At 41.8% G+C, this 22,556-nt stretch overlaps 1 protein-coding gene across 2 annotated transcripts in view; it reads left to right on the top strand.

Annotated features, from left to right (window-relative positions):
- The first annotated feature begins 483 nt into the window (after positions 1 to 483).
- xirp2b (xin actin binding repeat containing 2b) overlaps positions 484 to 22,556 on the top strand; it is a 34,311-nt gene continuing 12,238 nt past the window's right edge. Inside the window, exons 1-6 of one of the 2 annotated variants that reach the window (XM_055870620.1) lie at positions 484 to 609; positions 19,350 to 19,577; positions 20,523 to 20,651; positions 21,456 to 21,548; positions 21,858 to 21,918; positions 22,071 to 22,159. In XM_055870620.1, coding sequence (XP_055726595.1) covers positions 19,518 to 19,577; positions 20,523 to 20,651; positions 21,456 to 21,548; positions 21,858 to 21,918; positions 22,071 to 22,159 — 432 coding nt within the window. In that variant the 5' untranslated portion in view covers positions 484 to 609; positions 19,350 to 19,517. Of the gene's footprint in view, positions 610 to 10,196; positions 12,781 to 19,349; positions 19,578 to 20,522; positions 20,652 to 21,455; positions 21,549 to 21,857; positions 21,919 to 22,070; positions 22,160 to 22,556 lie in introns of those variants that run through there. The other variant, XM_055870621.1, reaches the window with a different exon arrangement.

Genomic DNA, 22,556 nt, shown 5'->3' with positions numbered 1-22,556 from the left:
CTCCAAACTTCCGTTAAAACCCTGCACGCTTAATCCTGCCTTCAAACGCAGCACACGTCTATATGCATCAGCATTGATCTGTCAGTAAGACATAGCACATAAATATTTTCTTTTGACCTCGCTGCAAGACGCAATAGAATGCAAGAATGGAGAGCAATCTGTGTTGTTTGCTATGAGCTGCAGTGTGGGATACAAAAGATCCGTGTCTTTTTGAGGTATGTTAAAGAGGGAAAACAGGCGTTCTGAGGAAAGTCAGGAAGAAGGCAGACATATGATCCAGAGGGAGGCTCCTCCTGAAGAGAGCTTCTTTCAATTCTGTTTTTCTTCCCTCTGACTGTTTAGCATTGCTGATCTTCCTTGGCTTCAAAGATTCCAGGCAGGCAGCGCACAAAGCTTTACGAGTGAGATTTGAGTTGCGGGTGCTGTACTGGTTGTTAGAGGTTTGGCTCTGTCTGCCTCCCCATTCTCTACCTAATCCCCCAGAGAGCCTGTTCGGAGGCGCTGTCAGGGGTGTATTTTATTTGGAAACAAATGTGAAAACAGGGCTGGTTAGCAGCTAGGAATATATACTCCCAGCTTTAGTTTCTTGCTTTTATACAAAAACACGAGGTAAGCGTATTTTATGTGTGATGTCTAGAGCTGTGACAGTCTTGTAATTTGAGGTTACGGTAATTGGCAAGGTACACGGTCACCAACATAACCGTTCGGGTTATAGTGCTACTTCACTATAACCATTAAACTTTGTTATCAGCAGGATTTCATTATTATTATTCAAGTTATTACCTTTTAATATTAGTCAAGTATACCAATTAAGAAATGTCAAATTGGAGAGGAATTCCGAAAAAATACAGCAAGTCCAGTGCATCTTTCTCTCCACTTTTCAGAACAATTTGTATAACGTCACCAACGCTGCTGCGGTCACTCTCAGTGGTGGAAAAAGTATCCAATTGTCATACTTGAGTAAAAGTAAAGATATGTTAATTGAAAATGACTCAAGTAAAAGTGAAAGTCACCCAGTAAATACTAATTCAGTAAAAGTCAAAGTATTTGGTTTTAAATATACTTAAGTATCAAAAGGTCAAGTATACGTAAAAGTATATAACATTTTTATTTTATTTATCTACGCATAGCCAGGTGCACACTCCAACACTCAGACATAGTTTACAAGCTAAGCATGTGTTTTTAGTGAGTCTGTCAGATCAGAGGCAGTAGGGATGACCAAGTGAATTAGACCATTTTCCTGTCCTGCTAAGAATTTAAAATGTAACAAGTACTTTTGAGGGTCAGGGAAAGTGCATGGAGTAAAAAGTACATTATTTTCTTTAGGAATGTAGTAAAGTAAAAGTACAGATACCCCCCAAAATGACTTAAGTAGTACTTTAAAGTATTTTACACCACTGGGCAATATGATGAGTTCAAAGTTACTAGAGAGGATGCAGTAATGAGAGAAAAATCATATACTACTGGAAAAATGATATGCTACTGAAAATATTAGGATATGGGCTATGCATCCTACAGGATGAATCATGAAATGAGCTTGGCTACGTTTCATTCCGTTACACCCCATTTAATAAGAGCGGAAACGCAAACTAGCACCAGTCGTCATTTCTCACACATATGCGTCCCCCCCTTTAAAAAAAATCTGATTAAAGAGATGAAGTCCAGACAGGCTAAGCCTATTTTAGGAAACTTTTTGAATGGACATAGAGAATTGGTGAACTCAAACATGCACACCCACCAACCTAAAAGGATCCATCAATTAAATCTCACTGACACAAATCACATTTGTCCTTTCTCTCTGTCTTCTTCACTGTTCCCTTCTTGTACAATTCATGCATCTCCATTGGCAACTCCACTGGCCTATCTCAATCAGTCAATCAAATTTATTTATAAAGCCCTTTTTACATCAGCCGATGTCACAAAGTGCTGTACAGAAACCCATCCTAAAACCCAGCCTAAAACCCCAAACAGCAAGCAATGCTATCTCTAACCCCCTCTTTCTAGTTCTTGAGCAAGTAGGGGAGAACTGGAATGAAAGTAACATTTAGTTTTTTTCCTAATTACTCTGAGATCGATAGAGCTAGACACCATATTTTATGACAAACAACCTATATACAGTATGTCCTCTACCATTAGGAACTGTAATTTAATTTGAAGGGTAAATGAGTTGAAAATGAAATAGACTGAGAACAGAACTACTACAATATTACTTTTGTACCTGCCGGCGGGAGTAACACAGCCTTGGGACGGAAGTAACAACTGGCTAGAAGTCCACAATATCGGTCTTATCTCCATGTTTATGGTTTGTAATGCTCATTACTTTCAACTATCAGCCATAATTTCATGTCTGTGTCGATTTGAATAATGAATGCTATAGGTTAGACATTTATTAAAATGAACCATATTCGTCAACATCGCAATGTTGCGCCAATCACAATATTTTTCCTTACAGTATTAATCAGACTAAAATGGATCACATAATAGCTATATTAACCATAATTTTCAAATTTTACTTTCATGGGAATTTATTACATGATTTTCACAATTTTCAATGGACTTCATTTTTAGCCCAACCGATCAGGTGCACTCCAGCTGTCCTTGTCATGCAAGCTTTATTCTCTTCAGAAACGGCAAACTCCTCATGCTTCATGGCTTAACATAAGGTAATTGATTGTTAGGTTGTGGTGGCTAAGGTAGGGGAAGTTTGTAGTGGCTGTTTAAAGAAAGCTGAACCATAGACTACTTTCAGGGTGAGGAACCATTTAACATCAAGTTGTAACATAGTGAACTACTCCTTGAAACATTTATTTTATTCCAGGTCATCAGTTTACATTGTGTTACTTTCATCCCACCCGTCTTTCCTGTAACTTCTCCCAGGCTAACCCCCAAGACTAGCTAGCATGATACGTGAAACCTATGCTGTCAATTAGTCACTAGATGGGTTAACAAAATGACATACTGTATGTTTGGAACCTTAAACAACTTAACAAACAGAAAAACATTTCCGGGTCCGTTTTTTTTACTTACATTGATCAAAACCAATTTTTGTCAAAAACTCAGAGAAACATGGTCAGACTGGCCTGTTTTCTTTTCAAGGAGGTCTTCCTCCACATTAGGAACGTGCTGACTTCGCTACGTCATTCTAGCTTCTGTGTTATCTGAGAAAATGGGTGTGTTACTTTCGCCCCTTGTTACCTTCGTCCCGGGCTCTCCCCTATAGACAATGAACAGCAATATAGTTTGAAGTTTATTTCAAGCAATTAAACAAAGGCCTATTCGTGGAGAGAAGCATCGATTCTCTTGCTTGCTAAATGGTTTTAAAATAGGCTACAGTGTTGGCAATGAACTGGCGAGGAAGTTTGAATGGCGAGAGGATGATGTGATCACATTGTCTAAATTGATATCTTGCTGCACTGATGCAAATGTAAAAAAAACTGGCTGTGAGAAATGTGTTAATTCGCACAATGAACCCACAGACCTGTCAGTGGCAATGTCCCAGAGAACAATTTCTATTGGTCAACAGCTTATTTTCGCAGGCGAAAATATGCAAAAATCAAACCTGTTCAGAATAAATAATTGACGGATTGTGGAAGGACGATATTTCGCAAATGGTGTGAACGGGGTCATGAACAAGACATCATCGTATTTTTTTTTTCTTCCTAATTATTCGACCGAAAATAATGGACTTGGTGATGATGGGTTCTGACTTCTAATCTTGAAATGTTGTTAATCATCAGGTATCCTATGGCAAGGAGAAGGCCACAGTCTGGTTGTTACACCAGAAGTTAATGGTTATCTGTAGGAGGAATGTATATGGTGGAGTCAATTAAGGTTGGATATGAGCCAGGGCCTTGGAATGTTACTGTGTAAGAGATTGGCAATCACATGGTTGTGGTCACTGATAACGGTGGAGAGCTGTGGATTAGTGAGGAATGGGGGCCAAGGTTAGGTCAGGTCACAGTAAGGGAGAAGGAACAGTTTATTACCCGCATCACTTAACTTCCTGCCTAGCAATAAAGACATAATGTTTAGAGGGAAGGAGGAGACTTCACCTAAATTGGGGTATATATACTTGTGTTCGTGGGAACATGTCTTTGTCTGTTAAGCTGTCTGACCCATTGGGTGAATTAACTTGGTTTGAGCTTTAATAATCATCCGTGAGTTTTTGCTCGGTTCATTTATAACCTAACAGTGAGAAAGGGACTTTACTGAAAATAGGCCTTTTACAAGATGAAATCATAACCGAGGCGTTTGTTTCTTTAGGAAACTTTCTAAATGGACATATAGACCTATAGAGAGAATCAGCGAACTCACACACACACACCCCCATAAAAGGACCCGTCAATCAAAGCCACCAGTGTATATCAGAGACGAGCAAATATTTTAGCTTTCCTTGAGACGTATTCAAAAACCTAGGCTTACCAAAAGTAGGCTATAAGATAATGAATTAACAAGGAAAGTATGAAGGGGAGAGACAGCTATGTGAAAGTAGCATATGAAGATGAAATTGACAGTTATTACAATTGAAACAATAACACACAACATGTCTATACAGTCGTGGCCAAAAGTTTTGAGAATGACACAAATATTAATTTTCACAAAGTCTGCTGCCTCAGTTTGTATGATGGCAATTTGCATATACTCCAGAATGTTATGAAGAGTGATCAGATGAATTGCAATTAATTGCAAAGTCCCTCTTTGCCATGCAAATGAACTGAATCCCCCAAAAACATTTACACTGTCACGTAGAGTAGGCCAGAAGGCTAAACTGGATAACCTAACCTCTATCAAAATAAAAAGATGGCGGAGCCGCAAAAGTTCTTCTGTGCAAAGGTGTTTATTTACAAGTGATTCCGGAACAAAAAAAACAACAGTACTGCTATCAACGTCTACCTGATGGAACAGCTTAAAAACAATGCTGCCCCATCCACAGCTCGATCCAAAATGCCTCCAAAATGCCTCTCTCTGAACTGAAAGAGAGGCTCCTTTTGTAGGGCTAGCCCCTCCCCTCAGAACAATTAACCCTAATTAATTAAGCAATTAACAATACAAACCTACATTTTCCATTAACTAAACATACTAAAGGATATACATTGCAACACGGTTTTAAACAATATTACAACATAACATTTACAACATTACATCACTACTGACAATATCTTTCAATATGCCCATATGCATTAATGAGCCATTTGGGACAGGCACTATAAAGCCAGCCCAATTCCCTTAGCTCGGGTCCTTTTCCAGCCTACCCAGAAGCTACAGAGATGGAGAGAGAGAGGAACAGAACAAACAAACAATGCGCTCATCCACAACATTGATAAGTATAATTTATATTGTATATCTCAAATATGAACATTGACATAAGTGTGAAATGTATGCACTAAGACAGAAGTTAATTTGTGTGTCGACCCACATTGTTAACTTATCTTATAATGGCGCAGGGAGGAGTGATGAATGCGTGTGTGCGTTGAAGAACCAAATGCTGCCCGCGGCCAGTGACGGACTTCTACGTCACATCAGCCCTGCCACAAAAGGACCAGCTGACATCATGTCAGTGATTCTTTCGTTAACACAGGTGTGAGTGTTGACGAGGACAAGGCTGGAGATCACTCTGTCATGCTGATTGAGTTCGAATAACAGACTGGAAGCTTCAAAAGGAGGGTGGTGCTTGGAATCATTGTTCTTCCTCTGTCAACCATGGTTAACTGCAAGGAAACACGTGCTGTCATCATTGCTTTGCACCAAAAGGGCTTCACAGGCAAGGATATGGCTACCAGTAAGACTGCACCTACATCAACCATTTTCTAGGAGAGCGGTTCAATTGTTGTGAAGAAGGCTTCAGGGCGCCCAAGAAAGTCCAGCAAGCGCCAGGACCATCTCCTAAAGTTGATTCAGCTGCGGGATCGGGGCACCACCAGTACAGAGCTTGCTCAGGAATGGCAGCAGGCAGGTGTGAGTGCATCTGCACGCACAGTGAGGCGAAGACTTTGGAGATTGGCCTGGTGTCAAGAAGGGCAGCAAGGAAGCCACTTCTCTCCAGGAAAAACATCAGGGACAGACTGAGATTCTGCAAAAGGTACAGGGATTGGACTGCTGAGGACTTCGGTAAAGTCATTTTCTCTGATGAATCCCCTTTCCGATTGTTTGGGGCATCTGGAAAAAAGCTTGTCCGGAGAAGACAAGGTGAGCGCTACCATCAGTCCTGTGTCATGCCAACAGTAAAGCATCCTGGGACCATTCATGTGTGGGGTTGCTTCTCAGCCAAGGGAGTGGGCTCACTCACAATTTTGCCGAAGAACACAGCCATGAATAAAAATGGTACCAAAAAATCCTCAGAGAGCAACTTCTCCCAACCATCCAGGAACAGTTTGGTGACGAACAAGGCCTTTTCCAGCATGATGGAGCACCTTGCCATAAAGCAAAACAAAACATTGGAACAAAACATCGATATTTTGGGTCCATGGCCAGGAAACTCCCCAGACCTTAATCCCATTGAGAACTTGTGGTCAATCCTCAAGAGGCGGGTGGACAAACAAAAACCCACAAATTCTGACAAACTCCAAGCATTGATTATGCAAGAATGGGCTGCCATCAGTCAGGATGTGGCCCAGAAGTTAATTGACAGCATGCCAGTGCGGATTGCAGAGGTATTGAAAAAGAAGGGTCAACACTGCATGTCACATTCTGACCATAGTTCTTGTGTGTTTTGCTTGTTTTAGTGTTGGTCAGGACATGAGCTGGGTGGGCATTCTATGTTGTGTGTCTAGTTTGTCTGTTTCTATGTTTGGCCAAATATGGTTCCCAATCAGAGGCAGGTGTTTTGTGTTGTCTCTGATTGGGAATCATATATAGGTGGCTTGTTTTGTGTTGGGGTTTGTGGGTGGTTGTTTCCTGTCTTTGTGTTTTCTCTGCACCAGCTAGGACTGTATCGGTTTGCCACATTTATTAAGTGTTCACAGTTTCGTACTAAACATGTTGAGCACTGGCTACGCTGCGTGTTGGTTCGATCCTTGCTACACCTCCTCTTCAGACGAAGAGGAGGAAGGCTGCCGTTACACTGCAAATATTGACTCTATGCATCGACTTCATGTAATTGTCAATAAAAGCCTGTGACACTTATGAAATGCTTGTAATTATACTTCAGTATTCCATAGTAACATCTGACAAAAATATCTAAAGACACTGAGGTGGCAGACTTTGAAAATTAATATTTGTGTCATTCTCAAAACTTTTGGCCACGACTGTAGTCTATAGTCTATAAATTAAGAAAAAGTTCTGTATCAAATGATACCATGCCAGGTTGGATAGGATTGGCATATTGTCCATTCAACACAACGTTAACGCATTATAGGCCTCAGAGCCTATTCAGACACATCCAACCTTTTTTAAAAGAAGACAGATATATTGATTTAATAGCAAGCAATGAAAACGTGCATTGTATAAATGAAAGTCCAAACATCCCCAAAAAATGTTCTACTGAAATGCCATAGCCTATAGGCTAGGGCTTCTACACCCCGCACATCTAGCAGATCAGCTGTTTGAGTGTCAAACGACAGTTGGAAAGAGGAGGGGATGTAGACAGAATTTAGCAAAACAATTGCTTATAATCATTAGTAAATACACCTGCTATTAGGTAGGTAAAGTTTATCTACATAAAAATAAAGGAAATAAAAAAAGTGACTGTTGGCCTATTTTAAAGGGTTTTGATGTTTTTTTTTAAATATTCTTGCTGTCTTCATCCATAACCGTTAGTTACACGGTTATTCAATTGCATCACAGCCCTAGTGATGTCACTTATCTTCTCTTCCATGGCAATTAGGATACAGCTGCATCAGATCTGTTGCAGTGAAACATTTCTATCCTTTTGGGACATACCTCACAAAACCTGCTCCAAATTATGTATGGAATGTGAGTGGAATTTATCTGAATACAATTTGAACCAGTAAGTATATGCAAAAGACCCATCTTGCAGCAAGATTTGATTATTTTTAGGGTATGCTGTTAAGGCGGGGAGCAAGAATAGCGCTGCCATCATCACTCCTTGGTTGTCCTCACCCCCATCTCTCTCTTGCTGCACTGGGACACAAATGTCAGACAGTACATCAGCCATTACATTACAGACATGGGGAGACGTGTCTGGCTGGCCTGTAGGTCAAAGGAAAAGACCACCAGTGTGAGAGATGTCTGCATCCCAAATGGTACTGTATACCCTACATAGTGCACTACTTTTGGTCAAAAGGGTGCCATTAGGGTGCCATTTGGGACGCAAGCCAGAGAGTTTGCACGCTCTAGTGAGTACATCAGTAGAGTTTAGTGCCAGGGTTCTCTTGGTCATCAAAACAAAACTGCATTACATTTAGAAAATGTTCAAGTCATACACCATAACTACAGATGAGGTAGTTACAGTACACTTCAGAAAGGAAACAGTTCATATATTAGCTTTATGAGTGTCAGGTGTGCCGGATTTCTTTAATGTTTATATCCTCTAGGGAAATTTGCTTTTACAGACAAAACATGAAAGTATGTCAGGAAAGGAAAAGCAAGGGAGTGTGGGCATACAGTAGCAAGGGATTGATTTAAAAATGAATGACGGACTTGGTGAGTTCTGACTTCTAATCTTGAAATGTTGTTAATCATCAGGTATCCTATGGCAAGGAGAAGGCCACAGTCTGGTTGTTACACCAGAAGTTAATGGTTATTTGTAGGAGGAATGTCCTTATTGATGAATATGTACGTGTTGTGTATTTCTCGACTCGATGCAGAGAGCAAAATATGCACATTTTTACGTTTATTGTAAAAACGTCATCCAGTAGGCCAAATTAAATATTTAGCTAAAGGCTATAATTACCCTTTATACCCTTATCTGAATATATTTGAGTAGGCTACAGAACATTGTGCTTGTAATAATTTCCTTGATTTGATTTATTAACATAACATTACTGTAAAACGTTTCCACCACTGCAGTATTCCACCTTTTTATACAAGCAAACAAGGGATAAACCCCAAAATAATGAAACCAGAGGAAATAGTTATTTACACTTAATTTTAAGATCAACTCAGTATATATTGTAGTGGTGAAAGACCTGTATAGAGTATTTTATTTATAGGACTATCCTCCCAGTCACCTTGTCCTTCCAGTGACTGGGTGTGAAGACTGAGGTCTAACGTTTTGGGATTTGGCACAGATTCCAGTGTGTCCGTGAGTTTGTGTGCACACAGCTGTCCTAGTGTCATGCAGATTAACAGAGTCCTCCTACAGTAGAGCTACCTTCAGCTCTCACATCTGACTGTGTGTGTACGTAGTACTTAGACACTGCACTAGCCAACTACACTACGACCATACACTACGTAGCAATCGGCCTCTCGTAGACAGTACTTAGACACTGCACTATCGCAGGAATGAAGCATGTACGTGTTGAGTAACCCGAGGCTCTAGAGAGAGTCATTTGGTACTATACTACGGCGTGTTTATGACTGCTAATGTATTACTGATAGTGTGGTGTCAATCGCAGTCATATAGTCAGATGTGTGTAATACTGGTTCATCGAAGACACTTTGAAGTTTAGTTTTCCATTTCTAATAGCACATGTAATAGCATCTCACCTCATTGTGATGCACCACACCGTGGTATCTACTGTATCTCCCTCTTGTCTGCCTGCCCTGTAGTGCTCAATGAACTGAGCAGTAATACCAGCAACACTCTCACTTCTAGACCCAGAATAAAAGCAGTTCTATTGCAGCAGCAATTGCTCTACAGACGCTGTGATGAGGCTAGTAAAATAGCTCAATGTGCCAACCAGTCTGGGAGAGAGGCCACGGCTGGACACGGGCAGTGAAATCCCTCTCTGAGGTGCCAGCTGTGGGCACTCTGTATTATGCTGAAGTGGTGTTGACGGGGATGCTAATTCCTAACACGAGGGTCAGTTGTAGACCACCAGATGATGGTATCTCTGAAACCCTGGAATTGAAATGGGCCACTAATTCCTTGCTCAGACATTATCTGCAGTGTGCAGGATCGTCACTCACTTCACATAAACCAGACAAGGGAAAGAGGTGACATTCAGGTCACAGAAATAAACAGCAGTGACGATACAGTAATTTCAGTTGATGTAGGTGATGGCAGGGCTATTTAATTAACACTGGCAACATTCTGCATGATTCTCCAATGATTAAACTGTTGTACTAAAAGCACTGGAGGAAGGTTACATTCGTATTGTAATTTTAGAATGTCAGGAAAACATTAGCATTCAGTATAGAAAAACAGTGTTTTTGTAGATCAACATTAAACAAACAAATGGGTTTTTATTAGCTAGAATATGATTATGTTTCGCAGCCTAAAACATGATCATTACAGAGGAAAATGCTGCTTCCTGCACATTTTCATGCATTTAGAATTTGGTCTGTGTCTAACTGTAAGCCAACTGTACAATTTATGCTAATAAAAATACATTCATAAAATATAATTAACTAGCTTTTGCAGTTACCTACGTTACTGCCCACTCCTTCTTTCAGACAGAGTAGGAAAGGCTAGCAAAACAAGTAAAAAAGATTTGAGTTTAAAAAAAATCCCAGTGTGTTCAGTTAAATCGTGTACAGATTTAGACACTCTATTTGATGACTAACAGGATGTTTAAAAAAAAAAACATTACAAAAGGAGCAGAAATAATGTGCTTCTCTCAGGCAAAGGAGATTGCGCCAAAAATACATGAGACCAAGCTATTTGGTGGCTTGTGTGATTTTAATTTGTCTTAGCTCTGTCTGAACTCTCTTACCCCTGTCAGCAGAACCAAACGTGTTGTGCTTTAACCAAGTGTCTGTTTATAGAAATATAGCTTGAAGACATCTTTCACTAGTCTCTCTTGAAAGGTACAGGATGTGTAGGTCTGTTCATCATCCCAACATGCTTTGCACAGAGCAGTCCTGGACTTTTCTCGTCTCCCTTGCGGAGGTCTTTTCTGTCACATAGAACATGTCCCTTATACATTTTCCCTCAAGCTCCTCTAGAAAGTACATGTACATGTATTTTGAAGATGTACATTGTCTTCTTTGCAGTAAATAGTCAACAAAAAGGAAAATGTATAGGAAAATATGGAAAGACATTCCTGTATGTAAAAGACAATGAATAGGCTCACGCTACAGTTTCTCTTGAGACCAGTCTAGATAGTTTTCATGTGTAAAATATTATGCATCATGTACTTATCTGTCCTCACTGGTAGCTTAATCTAAACATACACTTACATAATCACTCGTTACCTACAGTATGTACCTGAGGTTCTGATCTACTGTATACTAAAGCTGTCGGTAGAGAAAAACTAACTCATTGTAGCATATATCTGCGGGCAGCATGGATGACATCATGGCACTTCTCCCATGGAAATATACTGCCTCTGAAACAGTTCATTATTCCTCCTGTTCACTGTGACTGGGTCTTTCTCTTTCCTGGCACGCTTGGCATGTTCAGTGATATGTAAAGGCTCTAAGTGTCTGATGGAAGTCACTTCTTATCTCCAGTGAGGGGCTGGGGATGGGTCCACCTGATGAGCTCTGCTGGTGGGGAACGGTGGAATGGCTCTGAGGCTGCCTCCTCTCCACCTCTCTGCATGACTTACCCCTCTGTTACGGATCAGAGAAGACAAAACTTGAAGCAGAACAAAAAGAGCTGCTATGAAAATAACATGAGGCTTAATCAATTCACTGAAAGTTGGCAGAATGGATTTCCATTGCCAGTTTATTTCACTCACTGAGATTGACTGGAAATACACCAACCCCTCAGCACCTCCCTGCCCTTTAAGAGTAGTCGGACTTGTTGATTGGACATTTACTCAAGCCACGAAGAGAGACCTGTATGAAATGAATTCAGGCTGTCTCCATGATCAAGAATCCTCGGAGAGTGTTGTGTTTCTGAAGGATCTCCTCGCGTTTCAGGCTTCCGTGGCGGTAGGAATGCGGTAGACGTGGTTCTTTAGGGCAGGTGTGGGTTACACATGGGGTAGACAGCACTGCAGTGATGCATGTCTGCCACGCCTGGCCTCCGCACATCCCCAGCTTTCAGGGATACCAGAGTCAGCCTGGCGCCGCTGCTCTCCAGCTGGGCAAAAGAGGACAAGGGAGAGGAGCGAGAGGAGCGAGAGCTCTCCGAGCCTCGGGTGTCTCTTGCGATGTCTGCTTTTAGCATTTAAAATCACCACTGACCCCATTCAAAACCCCTGGACGACACATCACATGGGACTGTTTTCTCTCTGAAATTAACTGTCATCATTTCAAATGAGCAGCACTTTCCTAGAATCCACCAGCTCACGCTGTGAGGGGTAATTTAAGACTGTAGAAGGGTAGAGATACCTAAAGCATTACATATAGGACTGAATGTGTGTGGTTTTGGCATATAAAGATGGGTCATGACAGCTGTAGTGGCAGAGTGGACAGTGAGCTATGATGGAATCTGTGATGATGAAACTGCAGTGACCTGATTTATTAGTAGAGTGGCCTGTAGAAGATGGTGGCCTACAGGAAGTATTTACATGTAGATTTCGCAAACTTGACATGGACGGTATGAAGGCCTCACCCTCTAAAAAAAGGGGGCGGGGTGTCTGAAATAAAATCAGCTTGTCACCGTCTGCTCCTTGGACAGAGGTGATCACGTACTGCTGGAGCGGGACTCCAACACCAAAAGGGATTTGACTTGTGGTGAGGAAAGACGTCCTACGGGCCAGGGGTTTTAGTGGCCTTCCTGTGGGATTCTATCGTCTGAGTTATATTTTTCTATTCTTCACCGACCTGGTAGGTGGCATCTTGGAGCAACTGTGCCTGTGTTGTTTGGGTGGTCTTTAACCTCCTACATAATGTTGTTGTTCATCAGCTATTCAAAAGGGATTCATTGATGCATGCATAAATGCCACTGTTTGCTACTCTTGTACATCATAGGCGTTTTGACTCTCAATAAATGATTTCAGTCAATAATATGCTGTCAGGAAGTAAAACAGTGCAATCAATATGGAGAAATAACAACGTGCTTTGCAGACCTGAGTTCTCTTTTCCCATGGGTTCATTATGTGTCAGTATTTGATAGTGTTTTTTAATGCATGGAAATAATTAGTAGTTAGAAGGAGAACTGAGGGGGGAGGTTTTGTTCTTGTGCCGACTCAAAGCATTATTATTGTCCTCACAAAGCAGACATTGTTATGGAGGTCCTGGCTCGGAAGTAATAGGCCAATCAGAAGTATAGTCATTTTACATTTTGGATTCAGACAGTAAGCTAACCTTGAGTAATGTAAACTGCATTTTTCCATGGAAAATACTGGATTTTCCTCTGTAGCCTCATTGACTAAGGAGACAGATGGTCATTCCTTGTTTTGTCATCACTGATAGCAGTAGCTCTGGCATAGACCACAGCTTAGTTCAATATTACTTTTGAGCTCTGCATATCAAAAGCAAGGCCCCGGTCTGTCTGATAACTGTTCCTCAGAAGGTAATTGCTGCCATAGACTACTGAAAGTGTTGAATGGCCAAAATAATTCAACTCACTTGATGAAATCGATGTATGAACACTATGGTATGACCTCAGACGCCACTATCGGTGCACTAAAGATTTGTTATATTAAGCCTAAGGCAGGACAGTGTCCGGATTCTGGAACTGGGTCTTCCAATCTTTAAAAATCTTGTCCTCACTGTTTGTCTCCAGCTCTTACTAAGAAATACGACTCTGCAGGCCAGCAACGTTTAAAATAGTGTTGATTTATTTTTACAGGTAGTTGGCGCCTACATTACTTCACTTTCCTGTTATGTGAGCTCTCAACTGAACATAAAATGTCACAAGATCTCCCAAGATTGTTGACACATTTCTTGGCCTCAAAGTTTCACACATCCATAATAAACATTATAGCTGGTCTATGGTTGCAAAAGGCAATGGTAGACATTGAACTTTCTCCTACAGTATAAGAAACCATTTTCTTGTGGCGTCAAGCATGTTGAAGCTGCCAGGATTTACGGTTTTAGAGTAGGAAACCTATCTTATTTTGGGACGTATCTATGCTTGTCCCCCGTCCCTCTTTACAGGGTCATAGGTTTATACTAGCGTGCCAATCATGCCTAAAAATAGGCTAAAATAGATGGTCAGAGACTGTTTTGCCCGAAGACAGTCTTGTCCACACAATCCTATGACGCTGTACTGATCAACAGCATCAACCAGCAGCAGGACTATCTATGCCTATCAGCATGTTTTAATTGTCCTCTTAAGTGGTCAAGTGTTTATAGACTCAAATAAGGTTAGCGCATAAATAGGTTACTAGTCACTGTTAATTTAAGAGTATACTTATTTATTTGCGGCTGAAAAGCAGCAGATGAAAAAATAACTGATTTGACATGTTCCCGTTAACAGAGAACTTCACAGCATTTAAAGCTATTTGATATAGGGATTCAATATGTGCTTTGCTGTCATAAATCATATTACGTAAGTGAAATATCATCTCCAGCCCGACTGTCTTTTTTGCTGACGGTGTTCTGCAGTTTTCATTCAGTTTGACAAAGTAGCATTTGCGGCTGTTCAGAGACCCTACTTTGTCTAATGCATGTTGAATCTGTTTTTAATTGGATTAATGTTTATTAGGGTTCACACCGCATACCAATTCAAAAACCTGAAATGATTGTAAATGAGGACTTCACTCTTAATGAGTGCCCCCTGCGGGATTCCAAAGCGATGCTTTACGGCTGGGTTTCCTAAACTCGGTCCTGGGGATCGTTTGGGTTTTTGCCCTAGCACCACACAGCTGATTCAAATAATCAACAAATCATCAAGCTTTGAAATTTGAATCAGCTGTGTAGTGCAAGGGCAAAAAACACGGTGCTTTGATAATGTATGTTCTACAAACCCAAAATAATATTTAGTGCTTCTGTAGTGCAACGTGAAACTGTACGTCCACGCTTCCCTAAAACCAGAACACCAGTGCTGAGGTACAGCCATCCCATCACATCATGAGGTTTCCATGCTGGCTTAGTGCACATTAGCCTTGGTGCTATGTGTGGAGTGTTAACAGTCTAAGGTGTCAGAGAGTCATTACCCTAACCATCTTTTACACACAGACTAACATAAATCTGTATTCTCCCAGTCTTTAATTTACCATCCGCTGGAATGGCTGTAATTGATTTGAATGATTCTCCTGTGTTGGAGAGGGACTGTCTTATTCACTAGAGCACCTGCATTCTCATGGAAAATATAATTGTGAATTCCCTTTGTACTGGATGTGTGCTGTCACTGTATAAGAAACGGTTACAATACAGAACGACTCACCTACTATCCATGACATACTGTTGATTACAGAACACATTAATAGTCTACTACAGGGTTTCTCAAACTCGGCCCTCGGAACCCCAAGGGGTGCACGTTTTGGTTTTTGCCCTAACACTACACAGCTGATTCAAATAATCAACTAATCAACCAGCTTTAATCATTTGGATCAGCTATGTAGTGTTCGGGCAAAAAACTAAACTTGAACCCCTTCGGGGCACAAGGACCGAATTTAGAAAACGCTGGTCTACTGTCAATGTTAGATTTAAAAGCTCATTCATATGGATGTTTGTGTACCCTTATTTTATAATAATAGCTGTACTGTAAACTCCTTGTAAGGTCTTCAGCTATATTTAAAACATAGTTGCCTTTTTGCTCTTATGTATGTTTACAGTCAAAAGCATACATTTTATGTCCAACGTTTCGACAGACAAGCTGTCTTCATCAGGGTATAATGACAAACACTGCGGGGTGGCTCATTTATATAGTGTCAAAAGACACACACAGGTGTCTGTAATCATGGCCGGGTGTGGCCTGATGTCATTGGTTAATTTTCATATATTAAAATAGCATACAAAAAACATAAATGGATAGCGCGCGATCATAGATACAATTAGGCTACATAAGCCTACAAACATTTACAATAGCAAAATCACAATAATCACAAGAATAGCTTCAGCTCAAAGTCTAGTTGAGACCAAAGGGAGCAAGGGTCTTTAAATTAAAGATCCAGGCCGCCTCTCGTTTTAACAATAAATTGTCTAGGTCACCCCCTCACCTAGGGAGGGTGACATGTTCGATGCCAATATAACGTAGAGACGAAATCAATTAGTTTTCTTCCAAAAAGTGGGCCGCAACTACGTAAGTCGAGTTTTTGCACCTAATGGTGCTACGATGCTCCGAGATAAGTATTTTAAATTCATGCTTTGTTTTACCCACATCATTTTTACCACAAGGACAAGTTATAAGATCAATAACTGCCTTAGTGGAGTACGTGATAACACCTTTGATTGGGATCTGCTTCCCTGTTTGGGGGGGTTTGTGTCACCTTCGTCTTCCTCCTCTTCTGAGGAGGAGTAGTTGGAAGGACCAATATGCAGCATGTTCATCTTGAATTTATTTAGAAAAGAGAACACTGAACGAACTAAACAAAAATAACAAACAACGAACGTGAAGCCATCGAATAATAGTGCTGACACAAAACACTACATATAGACAATCACCCACAACCCACAATGACAAAACAGGCTACCTAAATATGGCTCCCAATCAGAGACAACGACAAACACCTACCTCTGATTGAGAACCATATCAGGCCAAACACATAGAAATAGACAAACAACATAGAATGCCCACTCAGATCACACCCTGACCAAACAAAACATAGAAACATACAAAGACACAAAGCAAACTATGGTCAGGGCGTGACAGTCACCCCCCCCCCCCCCCCGGCGGCTCCGGACAGACGGGCGACTCAGGCGGCGCTGGACAGGAGGGAGACTCAGGCGGCGCTGGACAGGAGGAAGACTCTGGCAGCGCTGAGCAGGCGGGAGCACCTGTAGTGCGGAGACGGCGAGACAGCCTGGTGCGGGGGGCTGCCACCGGATAGACCGGACCGTGAAGGTGCACTACACGTCTCGAGCACCGAGCCTGCCCAACCCTACCTGGCTGAATGCTCCCCGTAGCCAAGCCAATGCTGCGAGCTGGAATAGGCCACACTGGGCTGTGCTGGCGAACCGGGGACACCATGCGTAGGGCTGGTGCCATGTACCCCGGCCCGAGGAGACGCACTGGAGACTAGATGCATTGAGCCGGCTTCATGGCACCTGGCTCGATGCCCACTCTAGCCCGGACGATACAAGACGCTGCTATGTACCGCACCGGGCTATGCCTGCGCACCGGGGACACCGTGCGCCTCACGGCATAACACGTGCCTGCCCGGTCCCTCTCTCTCCACGGTAAGCACGTGGAGTTGGCTCAGGTCTCCTACCTGACTTAACCACACCCCCCGTGTTCCCCCCCCTATACATTTTTGGGGCTGCCTCTCGGGCTTCCAACCGCGCTTTCGTGCTGCCTCCTCATACTACCGCCTCTCAGCTCTCGCTGCCTCCAGCTCTGCTTTGGGGTGGCGATATTCACCAACCTGAGCCCAGGGTCCTTCTCCGTTTAAAATCTCCTCCCATGTCCAGGAGTCCTGAGATTTCTGTTGCTGCTCGTTACCACACTGCTTGGTCCTTTGGTGGTGGGTGATTCTGTCACGTTCGTCTTCCTCATCTTCTGAGGAGGAGTAGTTGGAAGGATCGGAGGACCAATATGCAGCATGGTAAGTGTTCATCTTGAATTTATTTAGGAAAGAGAACACTGAATGAACTAAACAAAAATAACAAACAACGAACGTGAAGCTATCGAATAATAGTGCTGACACAAAACACTACACATAGACAATCACCCACAACCCACAATGACAAAACAGGCTACCTAAATATGGTTCTCAATCAGAGACAACGACAAACACCTGCCTCTGATTGAGAACCATATCAGGCCAAACACATAGAAATAGACAAACTAGACATACAACATAGAATGCCCACTCAGATCACACCCTGACCAAGCAAAACATAGAAACATACAAAGCAAACTATGGTCAGGGCGTGGCAGTTTGCAGGATCTACATTTCCAAGTGCCATTGCATTGAGCACAGCCATTACACTTGTAGTTTCCATCCAATAGGGGCAGAAATACACATTGTGGAGGGATATCTTGGGGTGGTAAATCAGAGTTTACCAATTGATCTCTGAGGTTTCTGCCCTGCGTGAATACGACCACGGTACTATCGTCGGATCTTAGAATGTGCCAATGTTTGTGAACGATTCCCTTAATTTGTTCAGAGCACTTTGAATAGCGGGTAGTTAGAATGCAATGCTTCTTCCAAACATTTTGGGGCATCTGAGCTCCTAGACTGTGCGGCTCTCCTTTATTTATTCAAGTGTTACACTCCGCTAGCCAGCACCTCGCCTAAATAAGTGTGCGTTTCTTTTGCCTCTAGATTACAGTCAAAAGCATGCCATGTGATTGCACTGTTCCAGTTATAAATGTACTCTGTAGCTGCAAAATAGATCTGCTTCTCTTAAATCTGTGCCCCCTATTTAAAATGGTGAGGGAAGTCTTGATATTGTAGCCTCGCAAGCCGCCTGACCAAGCTTACATGAATGTTGGCTCTGTGCAGCGGCTTGTGAGACTATTAACATAGAGTAGCTCAATGTAATGCACCTCTTTTTATAAGCATGTTTATAATTGCACCCATGGAAACTCAATGCTGGTCAAAGAGAACACTAGCTGTGTATAGTAAATTATCTACTGGTGATATAGGCTAGTCAAACCATAATATTGTGTATAGCAGTGTTTCACAAACTAGGGGTAGCGACCCCATTTGGGTCACCTGATAAAAAAAAAAAATGGGATCACGAGAGATCTCCACCCAAAAATATTACGCTTGGTTCATAAAACCGGTTTATGTCAGTAACCTCCAATATAAGCTGATGTGATTGTAATGAACAGAACGGTTTCTGTTTCCTGCCTACAGTGGCTCTATCTTCTAAATGGTTTAAGATACAAAATAAAGATAAATGAAAGATAAGATTCTCAGTAAAAAGTATGGGTCTTCTGTTTCCCTCTACAATGCCCACAAGCCACGCAGGACACATTAGAAGAGAGTGGACAAGACCAGGCTCTACATCGGACTGGGGGGATAATAACATTATCAATGATGAGGTTCATTTTCTACACAGAATATCATACAAAATTATTGCCTGATGATCTTCTGAACTTCCCAATACCTTTCTGATGCATTACAGTCACTTCAAACCATACTTCCTTCAGATTTAAATACTAACAAAAGTACTGTCAGACTGATTTGTAACAGACTGTCATAGTACCAATTTAATCATTATTTTTTACATGGTGGAATGCAATTGTTTTTTGGGGATCAAAAAAACGTTTGGGAACCCCTGGTGTACAACATAGGCTGTGGGGTAAATGTTATAATTAATGACTGCTGTTCCCTTAGCTGCTGGCAGCGCAGGTGTAACTACCAGGGTAGGACTTCTTGAGGAAGCTGTGAACCCAGAGGAACAGGATTCACTCTGAAGACTCAGATCCCACTGACAAGACCCACTGGCGCCGGGAATCCACTGACACCAGGAGCCACTGACACCAGATCCCACTGATCGTACCCATGGCCATGTACCAGCAGGCAGCTGTCTCCAATCAGCAGGACAACACCTTCTCCAGTGGGGTAGGCAGACACACACAATACACTATGGATATGGTCATACATTTATCAATCTATTTTTCAATTACCAGTTTTAGCTCATAGACTTACTGACAAACATTCTAAACTTAGAAGCTTCTAACAATGTAGGTGATAAGATAAAAAAAAGTATCATTTATTTTCGATGATTGTCCAAGTGTTTGAAATCTTTGTGTCCATTCTAATGAGCTAAATGCATTTTTTTTTAAATTAATTTTGTGTGTGTGTGTTTCATCATGCCTGTGAACCATGCCATGTCATGTGTGACAGTACGACCATTCCATTTTTAATGAGGTTGCATAATACGGGATATTTACAGTAGATAATTATGACCATGTTTTACAGTAGTTGCTGTCATGCAAAGAGTCAGAGTGGCCTGATTGTTGTGATAGCCACTGATGGCTTTGTGGTGCCATATTAGCGGAAAGTGATGACAGCTGACTAGTAGGAGAGTTCAGTGGCCCTGCAGGCCCAGGGAAGCACGACTCCTCTCATGGGGCTCAGAGTGGAAATGGAAGCAGACAGGCAACACAATGGGGTATCTGTGCCCCCTGCAGGATCCCATTAGTCATATTCTAGACCTCAAAGCTGTCAACTGGACTCTGCAGGGTGGGCAAAACAACTATCTGCCTGGACAACATGCTGTGTTGCACCACCCAAAAAGCAACCAACTAGAGAGATTGCTCTGCCATTGTGTAAACAAAATGCCACATGCTGTCAGGAGGCCTACATTGAAATGTGTGTGTGTGTGTGTGTGTGGGTATGTGTGTGTGTAAACACACTGCAATCTAAGTAATGGCTGCTCCAGTATTTTCTATTAACTTGCAGAAGTCTGTAATGAAACCCAAGCTCAATAGCCTATTAGGCATCTGTCTGATCCCAGGCCATGTAGGAGTGCAGGCAGCTAATGATGTTCCACTGCTTCATTAGGTCATGGAGGAGTCTGAGGTCTGCTCTGTGCCTGGGGGGCTCGCCAGCGTCAGGGCACAATTCGAGAACCAGGAAACTGCACCATCGCACAATGTCTCCCAGTTCCACTTCCACCGCAGAGCTGTGCAGGTACTGTAATTAATGCAGGCAGGCTAATGTCAGACATGCGATGCATGGGGGAACGTGCAGATTTAGTATGACCTACGCTGGTCTAATTCCAGCCTACCATTCAGCTTACCATCCATCCATCCACACCACTGTGTTCCTGCCCTCGTAACTTCCCCTGCTGAGTGGAAGTCACTCACTCAGTGAGCAAGCACAAATCTTGGTGAATATTGAATGATTGAAGAGGCTGGGAAGATGCCCTTTACTATATTATCTTTCGCCTAGTCGTGCTCCAAAGGCTCAAGTTACAGATGTTAGATTTCATACAGATCCCTGTAGACTGTCTGTCAAAACCCTTGGATTTCCCACTCTAATTGCTGCTGCTTTGAATGGGACTGTTTCTATAGCTGGGAATCCTAAGCTGAAGTGGCACAAAGGGGCATAAAACAAATGAAGTATTTTTTGTCCCTTTATGCATGGTGACAGCTGCTGTGTGTGATTTAAGGTGAAACATCCATGGAATCGTCCTCCTCGCCTGTCATCCTCCCTTTGTCTGTGATTTGTATAATTTGACTGCAGTAGGCCATCTAATTATCAGCTTCTATCCCATATTGTTTTCAGTGATGCACAGTCTATCTGCTGCTGTTTGAGCATTCATTAAACTCAGCCCCTTTTAGTGCTGGGCTGTCAAAAAGTGGGAGCCATTCCCTGCTGTGTGTCTGTCTGTCTGGTCTGTCTGTGTTTTTGCGTGCGTGCGTGCGTGCGTGCGTGTGTGTGTGAGTGAGAGAGTGTACCTGTATGTGACACTCAATGTCTTCCATCTCACAGGAAGTGCAATTGAACTCTGAGGTGACAATGAGGAGCAGTTCCAGAGAAGTCATCCCAGCCTCTCAGCAGGCTGTTTTCCACCAGGATGAACAGGTACATTTTGACCTTCTGGATTTCTCTGTTTCATCACATGACAGTGAAGCTGTGCTGACTAGATACGTTTGTCTTAGCTATATGTGTTAACAATTGTAAATCAGTGTTTTAAATCAGTTGTTCAGTAGAGAAAAACTCTACAGACCACAGTCAGTATACTGAAAGACCTAGTAGAGAGTGGATTAACTCTAAACAGCTTGATTCGTTCTTCAGTTAATTGTCGTTACATAACACAGATTCACTTTACATGTCCGCATACGTTTCAGAATAGGTGAGTTTTCTTCTAATAGACGTGCCTTTCTGATTCAGGTCACACATGAAGAAAACAACTTTACCTCCGTTTATGACAACAAGCATAATGATGAAAGAGGTACGATGTTACTTCACTATATGCTCATTATATTTGACATTATACACCATCATTTTGATCAATAGCACTGTTCAAATGATTCTAAATTCAATCATGTGAAGTAGATGGACGAATCTTTAAGATGATGTTGTTCTGACGTTTTGAATCTTTAGAGGAGGAAGGTCCTAGATTTACAACCAAGGAATTAAGAGATCACTTTGAGAGAACCATTGAAGAAGCTGCCCCAAGCAAGCCAATGAAGGTAATTGGACAAGGTTAATTAACATGCTTGGTCTTAAACACATTTTATTTCAACGGACAAAAATGGTATAATTCTGGGTTAGGTTACTGTACACAAACCCTGCTGCTTTGTAATCCCCATTGCTGAAAAAGTTAACTTTATTTGAATGGTAATTAGTAGCAGTGTAGCTAATGTGTAATTACAGCTTGTTAATTAAATAACACAGAAGTTTTTCCCTTGTTTTCAAAATTATAAAAATGATTTTATCAAACCATGTTCGGGCACCAATCCTTCAGTTAATAACGATGAGATTGAATATTGACAAATCATGATAAACAAAGAGTCGGCATGTTTAAACAAGCTATACATGTCATGTTTGCATTTAAATGTTGTTTCTTAAAACATGTCGGGGACCTCT

Source organism: Salvelinus fontinalis, chromosome 19 (assembly GCF_029448725.1).
Source record: "Salvelinus fontinalis isolate EN_2023a chromosome 19, ASM2944872v1, whole genome shotgun sequence".
Classification (NCBI taxonomy): domain Eukaryota; kingdom Metazoa; phylum Chordata; class Actinopteri; order Salmoniformes; family Salmonidae; genus Salvelinus; species Salvelinus fontinalis.
The sequence above is the reverse complement of the archived record's forward strand: the minus strand, read 5'-3'. Positions and strand labels throughout refer to the sequence as shown.